This window comes from Rhipicephalus sanguineus, chromosome 2 (genome assembly GCF_013339695.2).
Source record: "Rhipicephalus sanguineus isolate Rsan-2018 chromosome 2, BIME_Rsan_1.4, whole genome shotgun sequence".
Taxonomy (NCBI): Eukaryota; Metazoa; Arthropoda; class Arachnida; order Ixodida; family Ixodidae; genus Rhipicephalus; species Rhipicephalus sanguineus.
Window position 1 is genome coordinate 93565663 of NC_051177.1, and position 19278 is coordinate 93584940.

Below are 19278 nucleotides of genomic sequence, written 5' to 3' on the forward strand. Positions count from 1 at the left end.
GTATACCACAATTGGCCGACAATAGGTCAATGACATTCAAACGGGACAAATATTCAGGACAAATAAAGGCCCGTGGATGGGTACTGACAGAGAGGACAAGTGTCTTTGTCGAAACGTCAATGGCGTTGGCCAAGCGACACTTCTTGTTCGATTACTTATCGTTTTGATAACGTGGCTTGCGTGATTCCTATTTTTACCATTCTGCTTTAGAAGAACATGGGGCTCGTAGGGTATGTAGGTGGCACATTCTCTACAGAGTTTAGAAAAAGCGCGAAATCCATCTAATACCAATAAGCAGGAAGAGGAATGAGGCCCTATAGTTGAAGCTTAAAGTAGAGTATCACATTCTTTGTATCGCACTAAGCAACGTGCCAAGAAAGAGAAACGCTGCCAAGAAGAGCTGCGTTGTGTGCGACAAATATTAGGGATCTTCTCGAAACTTGGCTCTAAAGTATTTCGTCGTAAACGTTTCCCAAGAAACTTTTCCGGAGACCCTTAGCCACACATGAGCAGCGAAGGTTTTCATGCCTTAGAAAATGCCTCGGCCTGTGAGGTACATGGCGTCCTATTGGAATCGCGCCCGCTAGCTCCACTGTCTATGAAGCCTGAGAAGTTGCCCAGCTTTAGCATCGACACGAAGCCATCTTCGGTCCTTTCATCTTTTGTCTCGAAAAGGAATCCCACGTTTGATTCGCCCAGGTGCAGCACATTGCAGCTGCCGGCTTCAACGTCCGTGACGATAACAACACGACGACACTTAGGCCTTAACGGCTTGTCCCTCCTTCGCAGATTAAAAGAAGCACCTTGTCGCTGGTAGGTCTTCCTTTGCTCAATATGTGTTCAAAACGATTCGGTATCGTTTCGGCTAAATTGGCGAAAAAGGAGGCAATCCTTTCAAAGGTGGGGTGTCTGGCAGTGCCATCGAGTGCCTTTCTTCGAGCGTCACGGAGCGTGCCACCTGAGCCATTCTACCGGTAGCACCTTTTCCTTAAAATCTATATTTTGAACTAACGACCTTCATTTCTACGTCTTCCCAGAGCTACACAAAGTGTTTCGTTTAAGTTGAACCGTTCGGCTTAATTCTAAAAATACGGTACGCCAAGTGAACGGGCTAACAATACTCTATAGGGGGGTTTTCGCATCGTTATCTGACTTTTGTGAAAGTAAGCGTGGACACGTGGAAAACTTGTAGTTTCCTTACTAAAATACTCTAAACGGCAGGTACTTTATATATCCGCAAAAAATTAGCATAAATATTTCAATAATGTTATGTGGGTTAAAGCTAGTGCCGTTGCATCGTAAATTACAGTTTATTATTTGCAGTTAGCATGTTCGGAAATAGTATTCATTTGAAACAAAATTTTATGATGGCATCAATTTAAAAAGGCGAGTAATGGTAAATTTGCCCTTAATAAGGCAAAGCAAGAGATAACTTTGAATAATAAACTGAATAATAAGAATCACAGTTTGGTTTGAGGTGCGAAAAGGTGTCAAGCAAGTTTGTATTATTTCCTTATTCCTAAGCAATTTATACAATCAGACACATCAATTTGCAACATCAGTTATAGGGAGTGACATAAGAAATGAGAATTTCAGGAACAAAGCGCACCAACTTGTGGTGTGCAGACGATACTACTTTAGTAGCAGGAAGCATAAATTATTTAATAACTTTCATTCTGAAGGACACAGAAGGAAGCCAGTTGGCTCGTCTTTTCGTGACATATATGTGACCAAGACGACTGCTACAGGCTGCGAATGAATGGCTGAGATAACTGACAGAGTAAGATATTTGGTCGAATACGGGTAAATTTTTCTGGGATAATGAATGTAGAAAACAAATTAAGCCAAGAAAAGTACTGAAAGGAAGAACAATAGATGGACCTTCAAAGGCGACGAGAGGCAAGCTAGCCTTTAAACTAAGACGCGTTTGTTTAATTAACGCTCTGATTTTTCTTTTGATGTGCGTGCATGGAGGCAAAAATATTTTGGAGGGAGCGCGCCTAGCGTCCACAAGCCAACCTCCGAAGCCGCTACCTCGTCGTGCTCATGATAGAATTCCCATCATGCTCCTGTTTCATTTCATTTTTTGCTAGGCTCATGAAAAAAAATGAATGGGGCAGCTAGGCACTAGTTGAGCGAAGACTGAGGAAACGGCGGAGCCGGTGGCCTTAGCCTCCTCCTTTCTCTTCTTCTCACCATCACTTTCCTTTCCCACCACTTGCTTTACAGTACTATACGAGACTATGTTATGGTCTACCCTCTCCCTTCCTCCATTACCTTCTCCTCACGCTCACCTCTCTTTCCCACCACTTGCTTTACAGTACTATAAAAGACTATGCTATGTTTTACCCTTTCCTTCTTCTTTCCCTCCTCTACACCCTCACTTCCCGTTCGCACGCCCTTGCTATACCATACTATTCATGGATATATGGAATACTTTACCACTTTACCCTCACCCCTCCTCCTTTCCGTCCTCCTCATCATCACCTCTCCATCCCACCCCCTCGCTATAATATGCTATACAAGACTATGCTACGCTTTCTTCCTCTCTCTCTCTCTCTCTCTCTCTCCGTTTCTTTCTCTCTCTTTCTTTGTCTCTCTCTCTCTCTATATTTTTCTCTCTCTGTTTCACTTTCTCTTTCTCTCTATTCTTTACTCGTTCTCTCGCCCATAGCAACGGCCATAGCAACATGCTGCCCCATATAAAGTAGAGGCCGTTCACGATGATGGCAGTTTTTCTGTGCCCGCTCTATGGACAAACGAGAAGCTTAACTGCTGTTAAAACAAAAATCGACGAGTGCGCGCGCCCTGCGTCCACAAACCAACCTACTCCGACGCCGCTCCCTGCTCGTGCTCCACGCTCTTGGCAAAATTCCCAGCATGCTCCGGTTTCTTTTTTTTTTTTTTTCGCTGGGATAGGAGAGGTGACTCAACGCGGCGAGCGAGAGTGTGGCGAAACTTTGTTCGGTTTCATCTTCAACTCGGTTACAGCGCAACTATAGACAAGGACAAAAAGAAAGAAACGAGCGACACGGTGCATAAGTTCACATTGTCCTTGTGCAGTGTTGCGCTGTAACCGAGTTCAAGATGAATCCCAAACAATTGGCCCAACTTGCCGTCTTTCTTTGTTCGGGTTCACGTACTCGCTCGTAGGTGGCGCTTCGCGAACGGGGACAGCCGACCACTAGGCGCACTTGCAGAATCCATACCGAAACTCGCGTCACTGCATTCAGGGCTCTTCGTGCGCTGCTTCTTGAACGAACCAATTTCTACAAGGTAAAAAAAAAGTAATCCGGAATGTTCTTTCGGAGCAAGGGTTGTTTAAGTAAACTTTTTTGGGTAAATGTCATAAATGTATTTTTTTTGGTAAATGTCATGCGGCCAGCTCGTTCAGTGCAGCCTAAATTAATTTTTAACACAAGTGGGAGGGAAAGGAAAATGAGGTCATACCCGCAAAAGATGCTGGGATTGTATTGTTCAGCCCACAGAGAAGCGTCTAAGTTAACGCTCAACTTGTCTCATCATCATGGAACATGGGAGAGGCCTTTGCCCTGCAGTGGGCGTAGTCAGGTTGTTGTTGACGATGATGTTGTTGTTTCATCATCATCATCATCATCAGCCCCACTACGCCCACTGCAGGGCAAAGGCCTCTCCCATGTTCCGCCAATCGACCTGGTGCTGTGCTTGCTGCTGCCACGTTGTACCCGCAAACTTCTTAACCATATCTGCCCACCTAACTTTCTGTCTCCCCCTCATGCGTTTGCCATCGCTTGGAATCCAGTCAGTTATCCTTAATGACCAGCGGTTATCTTGCCTACGCATTGCATGCCCTGCCCAAGCCCGTTTATTCTTCTTGATTTCGACTATGTCCTTAACCGTTTGCTCTCTGACCCACTCTGCCCTCTTGTTGTCCCTTAAGATTACACCTATCATTTTCATTTCCATTGCTCGCTGCGTCTTCCTTGGTTTAAGTTGAACCCTCTTTGTAAGCCTCCAGGTTTCCGCTCCGTAGGTCCTACACCAGGCGCTAGAAGGCGGAGATCGTGGACGCAGTCTCTACGACACTTTCTACGTGGACCCAGTCTTCCTTCAATGCCTCTCTCGCGTCCTGTGTGCATTAGGGCTGAATGAACTGTCGCATGCGAAAGCCTGACTCGAGTGTACATCTAGACGAACTTTTCCCGATAATTCCTTTCGACAGGACGACTACGACAAATACGAACACGCATACGTACAAATTTGCACGTTAAAGCGACTCTTCGTCTTTTTTCTGTCAATTTGATGTTTCGCGAACACGAGAGAACATAAGACCTAAAAGTCATGACAATGGCAATTATAGCTGCATGCTCGCTCATTTAAGTGGTTGCGCGTGAACGTCAATTCGGACACTTTGGCGGCTTTATAACTGAGACCTCATAAAAATAATGCAACATGTTTTTACAGATTAAGTTAGAGCCCGCACTGGGATTTAATTATGGGGAGTTTAAAGAAAATCGAAGATGGTATTTTTTAATTGCATTTCAAAATATTGGATTTTTAGAGACGTGCCTAACGTATGCAATTTTGATTTGCGTTTGACATCATTCGCGACAGTCATATTTAACAAAATTGTTTAACTAATGTGTGGAAACACTCTGGCAAATTTTGGAAATTCTGAGTATTATAGACGCGGAGAAAAAAAATCTGAACCTAGAGTATTATTGAGCAATGTGCCGTATTTGCTATTTTTTTCATAAAATATGGGCTGTAAAATTGCAAGATAACAAGATTTTGGTAACATACGTTACTCTTAGTATGGCAAGAAAAATTTTTACGACTCACAGCTACAATAATTATCTCGTAGGACCTCGTGAAATTCCCATTTTCACGCAATTCGCAAAAAGGGGATCTGCTGAGTGGAGACTTCCGAATTTTTTTGACTAAGTGAAAATTTCTTTTCGCGAAACTAAAAATAGCTTCGTGGCCCTGGGGACTCGGACAGCAAAATATATTTCTTCAGCGAAATTAAAGGGGGGTCCGTGGACATGTACCGACGTTCTTTTCTGAACACACCCAGAAGATGAAGACGAGGACGAAGAAAGCGCGTGCCAGTCGAGTGATTGCGTTGCACCCACGAGAAAGGTATATGCCATTCATGGTAACGGCAGTTTTGCGAGCAATAAACGGCATAACGAAAAGCCTAACAGCTCTGCTGTAAATGAAGAATCTACATTCTGGGTGTGTGTGCAGCGTAGTCATAAGTAACACTACGACGGAGGAATAAAAGGGACCAGCAAGTGCTTAAACTCTTGGCCGATTTCGCATAGTAACGCGTTTAGATTTCTTTTACTTTCTCATTTACTTCGTTCTACATTCACTACGGCGACATTTGTTCTTTTACGTATTTTCATTACCCGCTACGGTGGTCTAGTGGCTATGGTGCTTGAGTGCTGACCCGCAGGTCGCGGGATCGAATCCCGGCCGCGGCGGCCGCATTTTCGATGTACTAGGCGAAAATGCCTGAGGCCCTTATACTTGGATTTAGGCGCACGTTAAAGAACCCCAGTTGGTCGAAATTTGCGGAGCCATCCGCTACGGCGTCTCTCATAATCATATCGTGGTTTCGGGACGTTAAACGCTAAGAATTATTATTGCCTTCATTTTCAAGCCTCTACTACATCTTGCATACTTTTGCATCTGTTAGTCTGACAGCTTACTCTCTTAGAATAATCGTTCCTTAGTGATTCTTTAGCGGTTACGCGGGATGAAAAATGAACCATCATCATTGCCTATGGTACATTCGGCAACTCCGTTTCGAGCACTTCGGATCGTCTTGATGGCGCGCGTCGCATACGGCTGGTCGAAATCGACCGTTATGAACACACTCGGCTGGCCATTGAACACACTCGTCGACGCGCTCTCACCTCGGAACGAAACGCGAGCGAGACCTGATCACGTGGACCCCGCAGCTCTCGTTTTTGTGTGACGTCAGCCGCGGCTGCGTGTATGGTGGTTGCTCGGCGCATGCGCGCCTTGTTTGATTGCACTGGAAAACCCGGTGTCACGTTTCCTTTTTTTTTTTTTTTTGGTTTCCCACTCCGAGAAGAACGTAAAGCGAGCGGCTTTACGTTCTTCTCAGATGCGTTTCCACTGACCAAGTTCGAGCGCGCTTCGCATCTTTGCGGTCCGAGCTAAAGTGCGATAGCCCCCAGCCGAACGTACAGTTCTGAGAACGCTCAGCGTGAACGCTGGAGCGCGTACCAGTGGTTCTATCAGCGACACTACCTACACCAACGCGAAGCATGGCACATGCGCAGTGCGCTGGCGACGAGAGTACTTTACCATCGTGCGCAACGTGTACGCACCTTCGTCGAAGGCGTCACCGATGACGCGATACGCGGGATGGTAAAATTAACCAAGCCACGAACAAACTGCGCATGCGCAGGGCTTCGTGTTGGTGTAGATAGGCGTCACTGATAGCACCGCTGGCACGCGCCCCCCGTGTTCACGCTAAGCGTACTCATGAGTGTATCACACATATATGGACCGTTGCATAGCCCCATAGCCCCATAGAGGGTCATAGCCCTCTCGACTAGGAAGACAAGACCGCACCTCCTCTCTTGGCGACGCTGATCTGTGACGCGGCGGAGTCTGGGAAGTGCGTCCTGGACGGCTCCTGGAACCTCCCGGCCAGGTACTCGCGCAGCAGCGCCGCCAGTCCGGCAAACTCTCCCAGGTCGGCAGCGGCGGCGCGGCCTTCCTCGTCGCCAGGCTGCTCCTTGGCGGCCAGGTAGGCGCCCTCGTGGCCCGACACCAGCAGCAGGAGTAACAGCGACGCGCGCAGGATCCAGGCCAGCGGGCTCTTGCGGCTGTTGCCAACGTGCATGGCCTGCGGCAAAGAACGTCATCGCAACGTGAGCCAATCTCGGCAGGATCGATGTCATCTCTTGAAGGATGCTCATTTGGGCGAGTTCGTGATCTTAGACATGCTGTCGAGAAACAGCCCGGATGGAAAAGGAGGACAAAAGTAGGAGGAAATACACAGGGCTCGTCTTGAGTGTTTCCTCCTGCTCTCCTTTTCCATCCGCGCTTTTTCTCGACAACATGTACAGGCTGTTTCACACTTAGGGGAAATCTCGGAGCGCGTGGCATCGTGATGCGGCCAGCGCTGGAACCACGCGCCGTCAGCAGCTCGCGCGTGCGCAGATGTAGTACAACTCCACAACCTTGAAGCGTCTGCGCACGCGCGAGCTGCTGCCGACGCGCGATTGCAGCGCTAGTCGCACCGCGATGCCAGGCGCTCCGAGATTTCCCCTAAGTATGAAACAGCCTGTACGTTATTTGCTGCTTGAACAGACCATTACACCATGGTGACTGCGTAAAAAAGATTAGAAGAGGAAGAATTAGAATGGGGACAAGCTCTTGAAGCGCTAGGCTCCCAACTTTTACCTCACATGCCTTACGAAAGCAATATATACCATAACGCCGTAAAAGTACAGCAAAAACCTTCAACGCAGCATCCGTCTGATGACATCGTGCACTCAACAAAATGCCTCTTGACAGAAAGAAGGGAGACAAGACGTGTCACTGATAGATAATCCTTTACGCTTTCTGAGATGAAAAGAATATCCCACGCGCCATAGCGTCCTTACTTTTTCAAGTATTCTTTTCCCATCAAATCGCGGCTCACACTGATGCTCGTTGCAGTGTCAAGGCGAATGTGCTCCGTCTTTAATCTTCAGAGGGCAGTTCACGTATTGCTGCGAGCCAGAACAATCTGGAATCGCAGTCTCACTTCCCTTCTCAGCTACCTTCCCACGGTTCTTATATGTTGTGACCACTGTAGCACCGGGCAGTGTTCGTCGGCAGTGTTTATCGCCACACAAGGCAGGGAATGTGTCGATGGTCCTCAAATGACGTCGTGGGCGAATTTTACTAACTTATCGGTTTGAATCACACTTGCCTAGAGCGGTCGAGCGCGTGGCTCTGGGCGCTGTCCGCAGATGCTGCCTCGCGTTAGTTACAAGCTTCCGTTCGTGCTTAAATTATAGCAGATGGACCTGGCATGCGGTATAACTATGTTTGGTATGATTGCGTCGTCGGTGTGCATATTTTTGCAAACGAACAGCAGCGGAAGCGGCCGACTGGCTGCTCTATAGACCAGTGGGATTCAGGTATATATAATGCGTCATAATGACGGCGATGAGGCGCGCGCAACACGTCCTCTACTGTAGGTAACCAGATTCAACGTCATAACCGGAGAACCCGCCGTGCGATCTACCGATGATATTTGTGACGTCAGCACTCCGGCTTTCCACCACGCTGGTACGCACTGCAAGATGGCGTCGTCAGTGCCAGTCATTTGTAGAAGAAAGAGGGAGCGAGAAATGAGGAAATACCGGGACATATTACGATGAAGTGTTACTCTTCTACAAGCCCGGATTGTCTATGATATCGACGTGCTGTTCGTAGCAACATTTCCTCCACGCTGGAATACGTAATGAGATTGCCGACTGGATTAAAATTCGAAAGTGTGCCTGGTTCAGGGGAAATTACCAAGATCGCTTTCTTTTATATCAATGTCACTTTCACCTCTGCGAAGCATAAGCCTAAACACTGCGAGAGAAGATGGTAACAAATCGCTACTAACGTATTACGTTGACACGATGTTTATATACTGACAACCAAATAACGCAGCTGCGCACTCGTCTAGGCATTTCCGCAAGTACCCTGGAGCGCCGCTTTTCTTAGTGGCATCCGGAAGATGCCGTGTTCAATCCTGTTAACTTCATATGGGGCAGCCTGCGAGGCCTATTACGATGCTTTGCATCTTCTGTTATCGCTGAGCAAGCATTTTCTTGTGTGTTCGTGTAACGCGCCCTGTGTTCATATTGACGATGCCCTCTTCAGCGTCAACCACTGGTATTTGCTGCTCAGCTACATTTCTTTCTCTTTGCTTTGGATGTGTACGACCGCCTTAGCGAAGACCTTGAACGTGTGGATCTTTGTTTGTTGCATGGAACTCGCCGTCTCAGAATGAATAAGACGTAGCAACCTTTCGCACGGATTTGTCTTCATAAGAGGTGGTCACTTGAGACTCGAAATAAGGGACTATAGAATCGAGTGGAGGCTACAAAAAATGTAACGAGATGAATTGAGCCACAATGTGCCGTAATCCTTCAGAAACGGCGTGCTCCTTGACGGCCTTAGGTCACAGGCATGGATACGATCTATTAGCCATATTAGATTACCAGCAAAAGGACTGTATCTCAAGCCATCGACGAGCACCTGAGATTCCTGCAGACCACTTCTTGGAACAGGACTCTCCGAGTTGAGAGGGTCGATGGCCCCTCTTTCCAGGGCTGGAAGTTTTCGCTAACTCTATTAACGTCAATGGCGGCACGCTTAGCGCGCAACGCGGCTCATTTCTGCTGACGTGTTACCTAGCCTTAATCGGGTTACGCGATTCAGCCACGGCGTCCTCGCAGTGCGCAGCTAGGTGTGTGTGTCATTTGTTGTGTTCCACGTCATTGTCCTCCTCGTTTCTGCAAGACCATGACTAACCGCGGGCGCCATCACCTGTGAGAATAACGGGTTGTTGCATTCTCAGCGTTCTTAGTCTCCGCAAGCAGCGTGAGAAGTATGCGCTGTGAGCTAGTAGGCGCGAACGCCAAGCAATTTATGCTAGTACTTCGTTTCAGCTGTTTCGTATATAAACTTTCTTTTTCTCTTTATTTCTTTTGCCATGGAGCTAACATGGGCACACCAGGACACGTGGAGAGATATCTTACGCGCGTCCTCCTGATTCCTGGCACACTCCCGACACACTTCGATGGTAATGGTAACCTGTGCAAGCCGAAGCGGCAGTTTGGGCGAGTTGGGTATGCATTACCGAATACTATTGCGCAAAAGACGACGCGGACACAAGAGGAGGCTACAGGACAGACTGTACGCTACTTACTATTCGTTATACTTAAGGAAAAAATCATGTGTTGTTAAATATGACATGATGCAGCGTGCGCTGTGTCAGTGCACAGTGGACACAAGAGAATCAATTTGCTTGTCTTACAAAAGGCTTGTCTTACAAATGGGTGGAGGTGTTGGGCGTTGGGAAAGGTAGTGGTAAGAGAAGCCTAGCGCTGCACACCACTATATAGGACATAAGAATGCGTCGCGCCCAAAGACTCACAACTTGGCTTCAAATAAGACGAACAGTTCGCCTTCTCTGAAGGCTACGCCATCGAGCTGCGTACTGTCTTGAGAGAGAGAGAAAGAGAAGGATAAAGAAAAGACCGGGACATCAACCAGAGGAAGCCCCCGGTTTGCTACCATGTACTTGGGAAGGGGAAAGGGGATGCAAAAGAATGAAAGAGTAGAGGAAGAGTCTGTAATGACAGTAGGCGACGAAACAAACAAAACGACGTCATGTCGGCCTTGATAGTCATCTGAAGGAACGTCATTGTAATGATTTCTATACGGCGGTGACAAGAAGCGTGTTGTTAAGAACAATGAAATCCAGTGAAGGACACTTTTGTGTAGCAGCGCGTCTGCAACTTCGCCCGTTTGAGGTCTTTCACGAAGTTTTCAATTAGGGCAATACAAATGTATGTAAACGTGGTGAGAAAAGCGTTAATGCGTCAAACCGAACCGACAATGCATCAAACTGAACCGTAAGTTCCCAAAGGTTGCATGTACAATAATGCGCTTTTGGAATCTCGCTTCAGAGAAAAATAGAACGCATCTTATTATACTTTGGGGCGAAACTAACCTGAGCCCTCGGCGCATTTAGAATTTCGACAACTAGTAAAGAAAAATGAAGGGCTTCGAATTCCTGACTGCACGGCGCAGTATTGGCGGAGTCGTGCACGTTAATTTTCTGTTTCCGTAAGTCTCTAAACAGTCGCCTCTACACGTAAAGCTAACAAGAACTGAATTTTTAGACAATGACGTTTGACGCTAAATAGTATATTTCACGGCAGCGGACTTCTCCAACTTATTGCAGTAGAAGTTTAAAGAAAAGAACAAAAACATTTTTATGGTTCGTTGTCAGAACCTTTCAAAGCATTATCGAGTCTGTCAGACTTCATTGTCGTACACTTCTCGGCAGTTCAGTGAAGTTCAACAGGAACTGCACCGTCGCTTTACGTACGTACAGCGGCACACAAATAGCCTTACAGGCCAGAACGACAGCACACTAACGCTACAGTTCACTTTGACAATTGTAGAGCACACGGCACATGCGTCCGCTTGCAACTTGCATTTAATGAAATGAATATAGAGGCTTCGTCGTGGCCCTGTATGACTGATTTGCAGGTGGCAGAAAGACCACACTGGCTTACTCCACCTCGCAGTGTCGTAGCATGCTTATCCGTTTATTTTGCATTTACAAATTGTCTTGTTTTAGCTTCCATACGCGTATGTTTAGAACATACGCATGTTTACGGAGCGATATCGATAGCCAGAGTCTGTATAGAGTTCGTGAGCAGAAATGAAACGTCAGTTTCTATCGAAGAGATTCGCAGACATTCGAAGAAATTCGCAGACGAAATAGCGTCATTGTCGACAGTCACAACACGTTTCGTGGCGCATCGCACATGCAGACGTGTTGTGTTCAAGGTAGTCTACCGAGAAGAAGAGAAGAAATAATAGAGAAGGAAAGGCAGGGGTCTACCGAGAAAGTTCATGATGCTTCAGAGATGCGAGATCACGTTGATTGGCTCCGAGTGGGTATTGGCGTCACTGTTTGCGTGACGGCGAGCGCATGCGCGATAGTACTGCTTATTATTCAAGTCCATTCATGCGTGTTACACAGATGTCTTTTACGACAACTTTTGCCGCGCCCACACAGATTTTTGTTTCAGCACGTGTATCCGCGTTTGTAGTTCTTTTGCATCTTTCGCCTTTTAGAGCTACACGTTTGTACAGATGGAAGGTTTTCATGAACGCCACGAGCTGAAGCTATCTCTCCTGATTTCCAGGTTCAAACTAGACGTATTTTCAGGGCAACGTGGAGGCTTGGGATGATGAAAAATCGTTGAACAGGGAACATAGCTTGAGCCGACGTTTCGACAAGTGGACTTGTCTTCGTTGCTGCCTTGACGAAGACCAGTCAGCATGTCGAAACGTTGTCGTACAGCGGCAACCCCTGATGAAGGATTTCTGTTTACTGCATTGCAGGTATAACAAAGTTAGCGCGTTCACCACATGATCTTACATTGCTGCGGGGTCGCATGACTCGAAGAACAGACAAGGTTTCCAGCCATCGAAGATTTCAAAGAACTCTATCGGGCTTCTGACAAGAAAACGAAAATCATGACCTGATCCTGTCCGCATACGCGTTTATTCAGTATTCCAACCTCTGAACTGAGCAAGTTCAATCCTGGAGGGCCGCGATTTCAGATTCATAGCCGTATTGCCTTTCGCATCGTTTATCTACTGCAGGCATCCGTATAAGTGAACAACACCATGCATTTTTGAAACTGCCCAAACCTCCACAGCGTACCCCGTTGAACATGTTCACTTTGACTCGAAGGGAACCCGGTTTTTACGAGGGTGTTAAAAGGTTAACGCTTTTGACTGTCGCACGTAAACTTCGAAGATTCTCTAGATCTGCCGCCAGTGGCGCCGGTGATTAAAAGGATTCTATTTCTCTTGCGTATCCGCGTAGCGGAGGCGTAAAAAAATTTTAGATTTCATTGACTATGCATTCGTTCTCTTGCTCTTTCTGCGATCTCTCTCTTTCTCTCTCTCTTTTACGCCGAAAAGGCTCGATCATTTTTAAGAATCAAAACGGATTAGTGGCAGATGCTACTTTCAATTCCCGCGTGTAAAATGCAGACTTTAAAGATACCTTTACAGTTTCCACGCTGCCGTTTGCCCTGCATGATGGCGCATTCTCACTCGCATCTTCAAACGCCGGTTTCCTAACTTGTCTAGCATATTCGTCCTCGTTTACGAAAGGATATGAGAACTTTAATCATTGTAGACGTTGCCGAACACGAGCAGCACCGTGTGCATGTTCGATCTTTATACGCGGCTTCTGAGTCGCGACGCTTTCGCGCCTTGTCGCGGCTCCATTAGTATACGGGGCTGCGCCCGCGCACACCTTTGATTAACGAGCTCTCCCACTGGGAGCCCGAGAACCGCAGATAGACTGCATCAATCGCGAAGAAGTGAATGGCGTACGCGTACGCAGGGCCAGATTTAAATCGCGGCTGCGATAGAAATGTCCCAATTTTTTTTTTCTTCAGATTTTTTTTCCCGTAGGCTCCTCATAAGAACACCAACTTGCACGTGCCTTCGAACGAAGCACAATTCGCAGAGTAACGTTTTATCAGGCCATCCATTCATCAAGAATACGCCTCCACTGATGAGAAACCAAATAAATCAAGACAACGAAACCGTTCGCGTAAATCTGCTCTTCGCTCCTCTGGTAGTAAGTAGCTCTGCTGAGTTGCGCGAGGCGTTTGAAGATAGCAGGTAAAACTTGACGGCGCGTCCTTATCGGCATTGATAAAGTGGCGAGGGTAGAGGTGGAGAGAGAGAGAGACGAATGCGGAGGTGTATTGTAATCGAACGTTTGGGACATGCGATCATTTTTTTACGATGGTCGGCCGGCAACGTATAGCACGAGGCCTCAGGGACTTGCGGTGTGCGCGAAACCTAGCAATCGACGTCGTGCGGCCGCGTCGAGGCAAAAAAGCAGGCCGAGCTCGTTTTAAATGTTTGTAGAAAAGGAGTCCCCCGGGTATCACTCCGAGGCTCGATGGCTCTATTGGCGGCGTCGTTCGCCAGCCTTGCCTCAAAAAGGTGGTCCTCTGGTGGCTTCGAGTTGAAATTTTGTTTCTCTTTGATAAGCAAAAAGTCGCGCGTATCTTTTTGTTCTCTCACGGCTGGGAGGCTGTTTTCAGAACCTCGATTCGTTTATTATTGGCTCTCGAAAACAGCCGCTATTTATTGGCGCAAAGTAAAAAGAGAGAAATTTATGCTCGAACGTCCGTTTCCATGCTTGCTTCTCCTCGGAGGCTGCAAACATCGTTTCGAAAGAAATAAAGAAAGGAAAGTTTGTCTGTTGTTGTGTCTCGACATTTCTACGAGGTACGCCTGACCTGCCGTGGTAGGTCAGTGGCTATGCCATCAAGCTGCTGCGCTCGAGGCCGCGGGTTCGATTGCGGCCGCGGCGGCCGCAATACCGCGAAGAATGCGAATAAATAAATAAATAAATAAATAAATAAATAAATAAATAAATAAATAAATAAATAAATAATCTTGCATTGCTTACCGGGACTGCTTTGTTGAATTTCAGAATTAATTGAGAACGCCAGAGTGGTAGAGTTCGCTCTTCATCGCTACATTCCCAGTTCATTCCGCTGTGTGAAGATTTCTCCGGCTGCACTCTTTTATTCATCGGTATGGCGACAGAGATTCGAACCATTCCCGATCCTTTAGTGCCCGATGAGATCCGTTACTCTTCCAATTCAAGTAAATTAACCCCTTTACCTTAAATAATGCACAAAGCACGATCAATCCTTGAGTGCTGTGACGCGATGAATCTCAATATTGCCATGTTGCAAATTGAACTTGAGAAAGCATTTGACCGTGTGCCGCATGACCTGCTTCTTTCAATACTCGAGTATGTGAACGTTGGTAGTTTGATATGCGATGGAGTGCGAATGGCTTACACAGGATGCACAACACAACTGGTTATAAATAAATCAGTGGGTGAGCGTATACCGGTGCTTCAATCAGTAAGACAGGGATGGCCACTATCGCCCCTACTATTCGCTATTTTTATTGAGCCATTCTGCTTAAGCGTCATTAAGAACACCTCGATACGCGGATTTAATTAACATAAGGCCGAGGTTAGCCTTCTTGCTTACGCCGATAACTTCGCAGTTTTCTGTACCAGCTATCCAGGCACGCTAGCAGAGCATAGCGTAGCGTTTAAAGTATAGTGTAGCAAGAGGACGGGAAAGGTAAATGAGCGTGAGGAGGAGGGATGTGAAGGGGGGGGGGGAGGGGAGATAGAAAGGCGTAGCACAGAAAGAATGAGAAAAAGAGAAACAGAGAGAAAGAAATATAGTTAGAGATAGAAAGTGGTGAGAGGAAGAAAGACAGATATATATATATATATATATATATATATATATATATATATATATATATATATATATATATATATCTGTCTTTCGTCCTCTCACCACTTATATATATATATATATATATATATATATATATATATATATATATATATAGAGAGAGAGAGAGAGAGAGAGAGAGAGAGAGAGAAATAAATAGAAATAAACAGAGAAAAAAGACAGAAAAAGTAAGAGAAGAAAAAACTAATAGAGAAAGAACGAAAGAAAATTAGCAAAACTTAGCAAAACAGCCCAAGCCAGGACTACATAGGTGCGCATCAGGTCCGCTGTCTCTTTAGCGTTGCGCCTTTAGTGGAAGCCACGCAAACTTTTGGAGCGTTAGCTACACTGGCCTAGCCAAGGCAGTTTCGCGTGGATCCTCAAGAGCCGTGCTGCGCATGCGCTAGGATCAGTGATGTCACGCACCGGAGCCAGCATCTCCCGTGCACTGCGCCGCAGCCGCGCGCGACTCGCCGCCGCCGGTCTGCGCTTTCCAGAGGAGTGACGTCGTAGCCTTGGCAGACGTATTGGCGCCGGCGCGCGCGCAACTATTCGCCTTCGCTGTGCAGTCGCCGTCTGACACTGCGCTGGAGCTGCTTGATAGCGCCTCTGACTGGCGTTTGCCAGTGTGGCATAGCCATGGAGAAGGAGAGCGCAAATGTTGCTCAACGGCGCAGAAGAGCGGAGAAGCTTAACTCATCAGATCACGAAGTAGTTGCCTGGCAAAATAAATATACATGTGCCACATAATACGTATACCGTGTGTGTGTCATTGGAGCAGCAGTAAGCATGATAATCAAGCCAATCCTAGACAATCAGGAAAGCTAAGAATAATTAGCTGAACCTTTGATAACGCTACGTTATCCTGGCATAGCCGAGCTAAGCCACTGCAAAATTTTTTGTATCACATTTGTTGACACTTTCACAAGCCACACTTTCCCTACGGAGCCGTGTAGTACATTGCCAGGTTCTGGCTGATCGCGTCTGCAGACGGAATGACGCGTAGAACAGTTTTCGGCGCCCCTCGCCTCATGCCCCATCGCCACAGGTGCCCCTCGCACACCCGCCACCGCCAATGCCTCTTTCACAAGGGTCGCGTTACTCGGCGGCGGCACTTCCCACCAGTCGTTGTGCCCCTTTGTCTCGTGACGTAGAGATCGCGCTAGCGCTGTTATCAGGAGTTTATTTTTCGACTCGATATGGAATGGACGCGTGTCGTTCGCTCGGATGAAGAGCGGGGATAGAAGTAGCGCCAACGAGCACAGAATCTTGAATGGGCGCGAAAACGACGTGAAGCCGTATGCCGTAGAACGCGCAGCCGCAGCCGCTGATTTCGATCTTCGCAAACGTGGAAGTGCTCTGAATTTTCTCAGCACATCTCGCTGCCCGCCTGATATGACGCTTCCTGGATACTCGACACGGTGTTAACTAAAAAAAAAAAAGACAGAAACATGGCGCGCATTCCAAACCACCGTGTATTCGCGCAGCGTGGAAGTGTTTACAACGAAGTTCTCGGTCTCCGTATCCTTGCATATTAGTGTTAAATGGAATCATTCTTTACTAGGAAAATTGGCAATGATTCAAATGGATTTAAACGACAAGGTAAAACAGAATTAGATTCTAGGTTTTTAGATGTGTAGCACACGTCGAATACCGTGAAGTTCGAAAATATTGCCGCAGCCACAGTTACCGGTAGGTGTATCCTAAAAGAGCCGCCATTAAGCAATTAAGATCGTAATATATTGTCAAGATCTAGTTAAGCCTAATTATCAAACGTTATTTTCGAAGCCCCGTCTAAAATAACCAGGTAGCACTCCTGAGCCTACTCCACTAAAACTATTTCTTGAAATCTCACGCTTCCCATGCCCTTTTTATTCATATTTATGACTGGTCGCCATCATTTCCTCCCCTTTCAATACCGAGTTTTCCAGTATTTAAGGCGAATCTGAAGTTATCTGAACTCAACAAGCCTCGTTCCGCAACTCTGCTACACACTATGGCAGACAGAGAAGCGGTAAGAAAAATACGGCAGAAAAAAAAAAAAAAACATGGTTGATCTCTCCGTCATAGGAATCGGAATAACACGAAAGTAAAGCTTGCCCTTAAAGAAGTAACTGAATGTTACTTTACATTGATATAAGAGATATAAGGGAAGAGGAGTAGCCGGAGCCATGTATAGGCACCAACCTCTCCTTAAATACATTTAATAAAAAAAAGAGTTTCCACAATGTATATTGATGTCTGGCAGCTATGGCACCGTTTAACGTGGATGTGCCCACTTTGATGGTTGGTGGTACATCTCCATTCCGACGACTAACGTCCTTGCTAAATTATTAAACAAACCCTTATGGTGTAGTAGTTAACGGTGAAAGCGTAATCAGAGAACTAGGTGTGAGAGCCAGAAGAGCGTCGCATATTGGACGCAGAACTTGGTCGCCATCCCGCGGCATGTTGAAATCTGATTGAACACCACGGCCGGACTAGAGAGAAACGCAAAGCGCCGTCGTGCCGCCCCGGTAGCCTGGCCGCGATTTTTCTAGGGGCGAGCGCGTGAGCGGGAAACGCGGTGTTACAGCCAGGTGAAGCACGCGCGCGTCGCAGAGCTATGAGAGGCAACGCTTTTACGACGCTTGGCTAAGGTCGCCACCTCGCGGTGTGTTAAGGCATTGACAAAATTAAACTTCTATTGAAAACGCGCCGAATGGTAGGGACGTGTAACGTGTTGCAGGTGCTAATCGCGGAGGCCACAGCAATGACGAATTACTTTACCGCTCCCAGAGGGCTAGACCACCCCGCCGGCCGGGAGAGTGGTCGATATAAAAGACGCGTTTGTAAAGCCTCTAGAGTCTGTGACCGTGGCGCAGTGGATAGCGTGCCCGGCATTTGCCGTGAGGACCGAGTGGTCGTGGGTTCGATGCCCGTTGACGAAACTTTTAGGGGCGAAGCTCCTTAAGGCGGCACCCGTTCGTCCCTCGTAGTCGTAGTCGTAGTCCGTAACCAGTCTTACGCTTTGACCTCCAAGGTGGTGCCGGTGGGAGATTTTTCCTGTGCGTTGTTGAACAATAAAAAATTCGCAGCATGCGCGTTAATTAAAAGCCGACTTCTTCTGTCTCTCATTCCCACTAGCAGCCATTCTTTACCTCCAAGGTAGTGCCTGGTGAGATTTCTCCTGTGCGTGATTAATCAATAACAATTTTGTTCAAAACGCTGTTGATTGATGAAATAAACCAACGAAAGACGCCAGATGTTTTGTAAAAGCAAAACGGAAGAACGCCAGATGTTTCTAAAGCAAGAGGAAAAGACGCCAGCTGCTTAACGAAAGACGCCAGATGTTTTCTAAAGCAATGGTTTTCTAAACAATGAAAATTCACAGCGTACATGTAAAATTAAAGTGAGCTGCAAGTCGTCATAACTCATCGAAACTTTAGTATAAACGCGCCCTATCTCACGTCGGTGATGATGTACTGGGCAGAATTCACGGAAGATTCACGGTTTACCGATGAACCTCCGCAGCTTCGCCCACTCATCATCATTCACTCCGTGGAAATGCTGCGATTTTTTTTCTTTGCCATCTGATCGTGTACATTTATTCCACGTCATTTCCGTGACGGAAATACGTCACTGAAGTCTTGGTTGACCCCGGCATGAAACACTTTCGTGTTAAAAAAAAATGCGGACGGAGAAATAGCATGATGAGTTGAACAGTTGCGCAAGGCTGCAAGACCCACGCAGGATGCTCAGCGAAGTCGCTCGCTCAAAAAATCGCTGAACAAACATTAGCCGATACCGTATAAGTTCGAGGCTATATGTAGCGTGCAAGAATCCAGAACTACAGACAAACATATGTGTGCCTACAAAGTGTTCAGTATCCTACGACAATGTATTCCATCGGCATAAAGATCACTGCCACATAAAGAAAAAAAGAAACAAAACAGTGTAGGCATCACTTCGCAGATTTCGCAATAAAAATAAGGAACAGTTGGCGGTGATGTCTAGGTTTTCAGTTACAGCCGGTCTTCAGTCTGTTCACCAACTCACATTTACAGAGGCCAAGAACAAATGCAATGTGGAGATGTAGCAGAGACCAAAGTGTCTCTAAGCCTTTGCACACACACACACACCCACAGTTTTCTCGGGCGAAAGTTGGTATTGCCAAACTACA

General features: G+C 46.7%; 1 protein-coding gene across 1 annotated transcript in view; it reads right to left on the reverse strand.

Moving 5' to 3' along the window:
• LOC119383403 (uncharacterized) overlaps positions 1 to 19278 on the reverse strand; it is a 102207-nt gene that overhangs the window by 12221 nt on the left and 70708 nt on the right. The window contains exon 2 of the mRNA XM_049412501.1: positions 6592 to 6868. Coding sequence (XP_049268458.1) covers positions 6592 to 6865 — 274 coding nt within the window. The 5' untranslated portion in view covers positions 6866 to 6868. The remainder of the gene's footprint in view (positions 1 to 6591; positions 6869 to 19278) is intronic.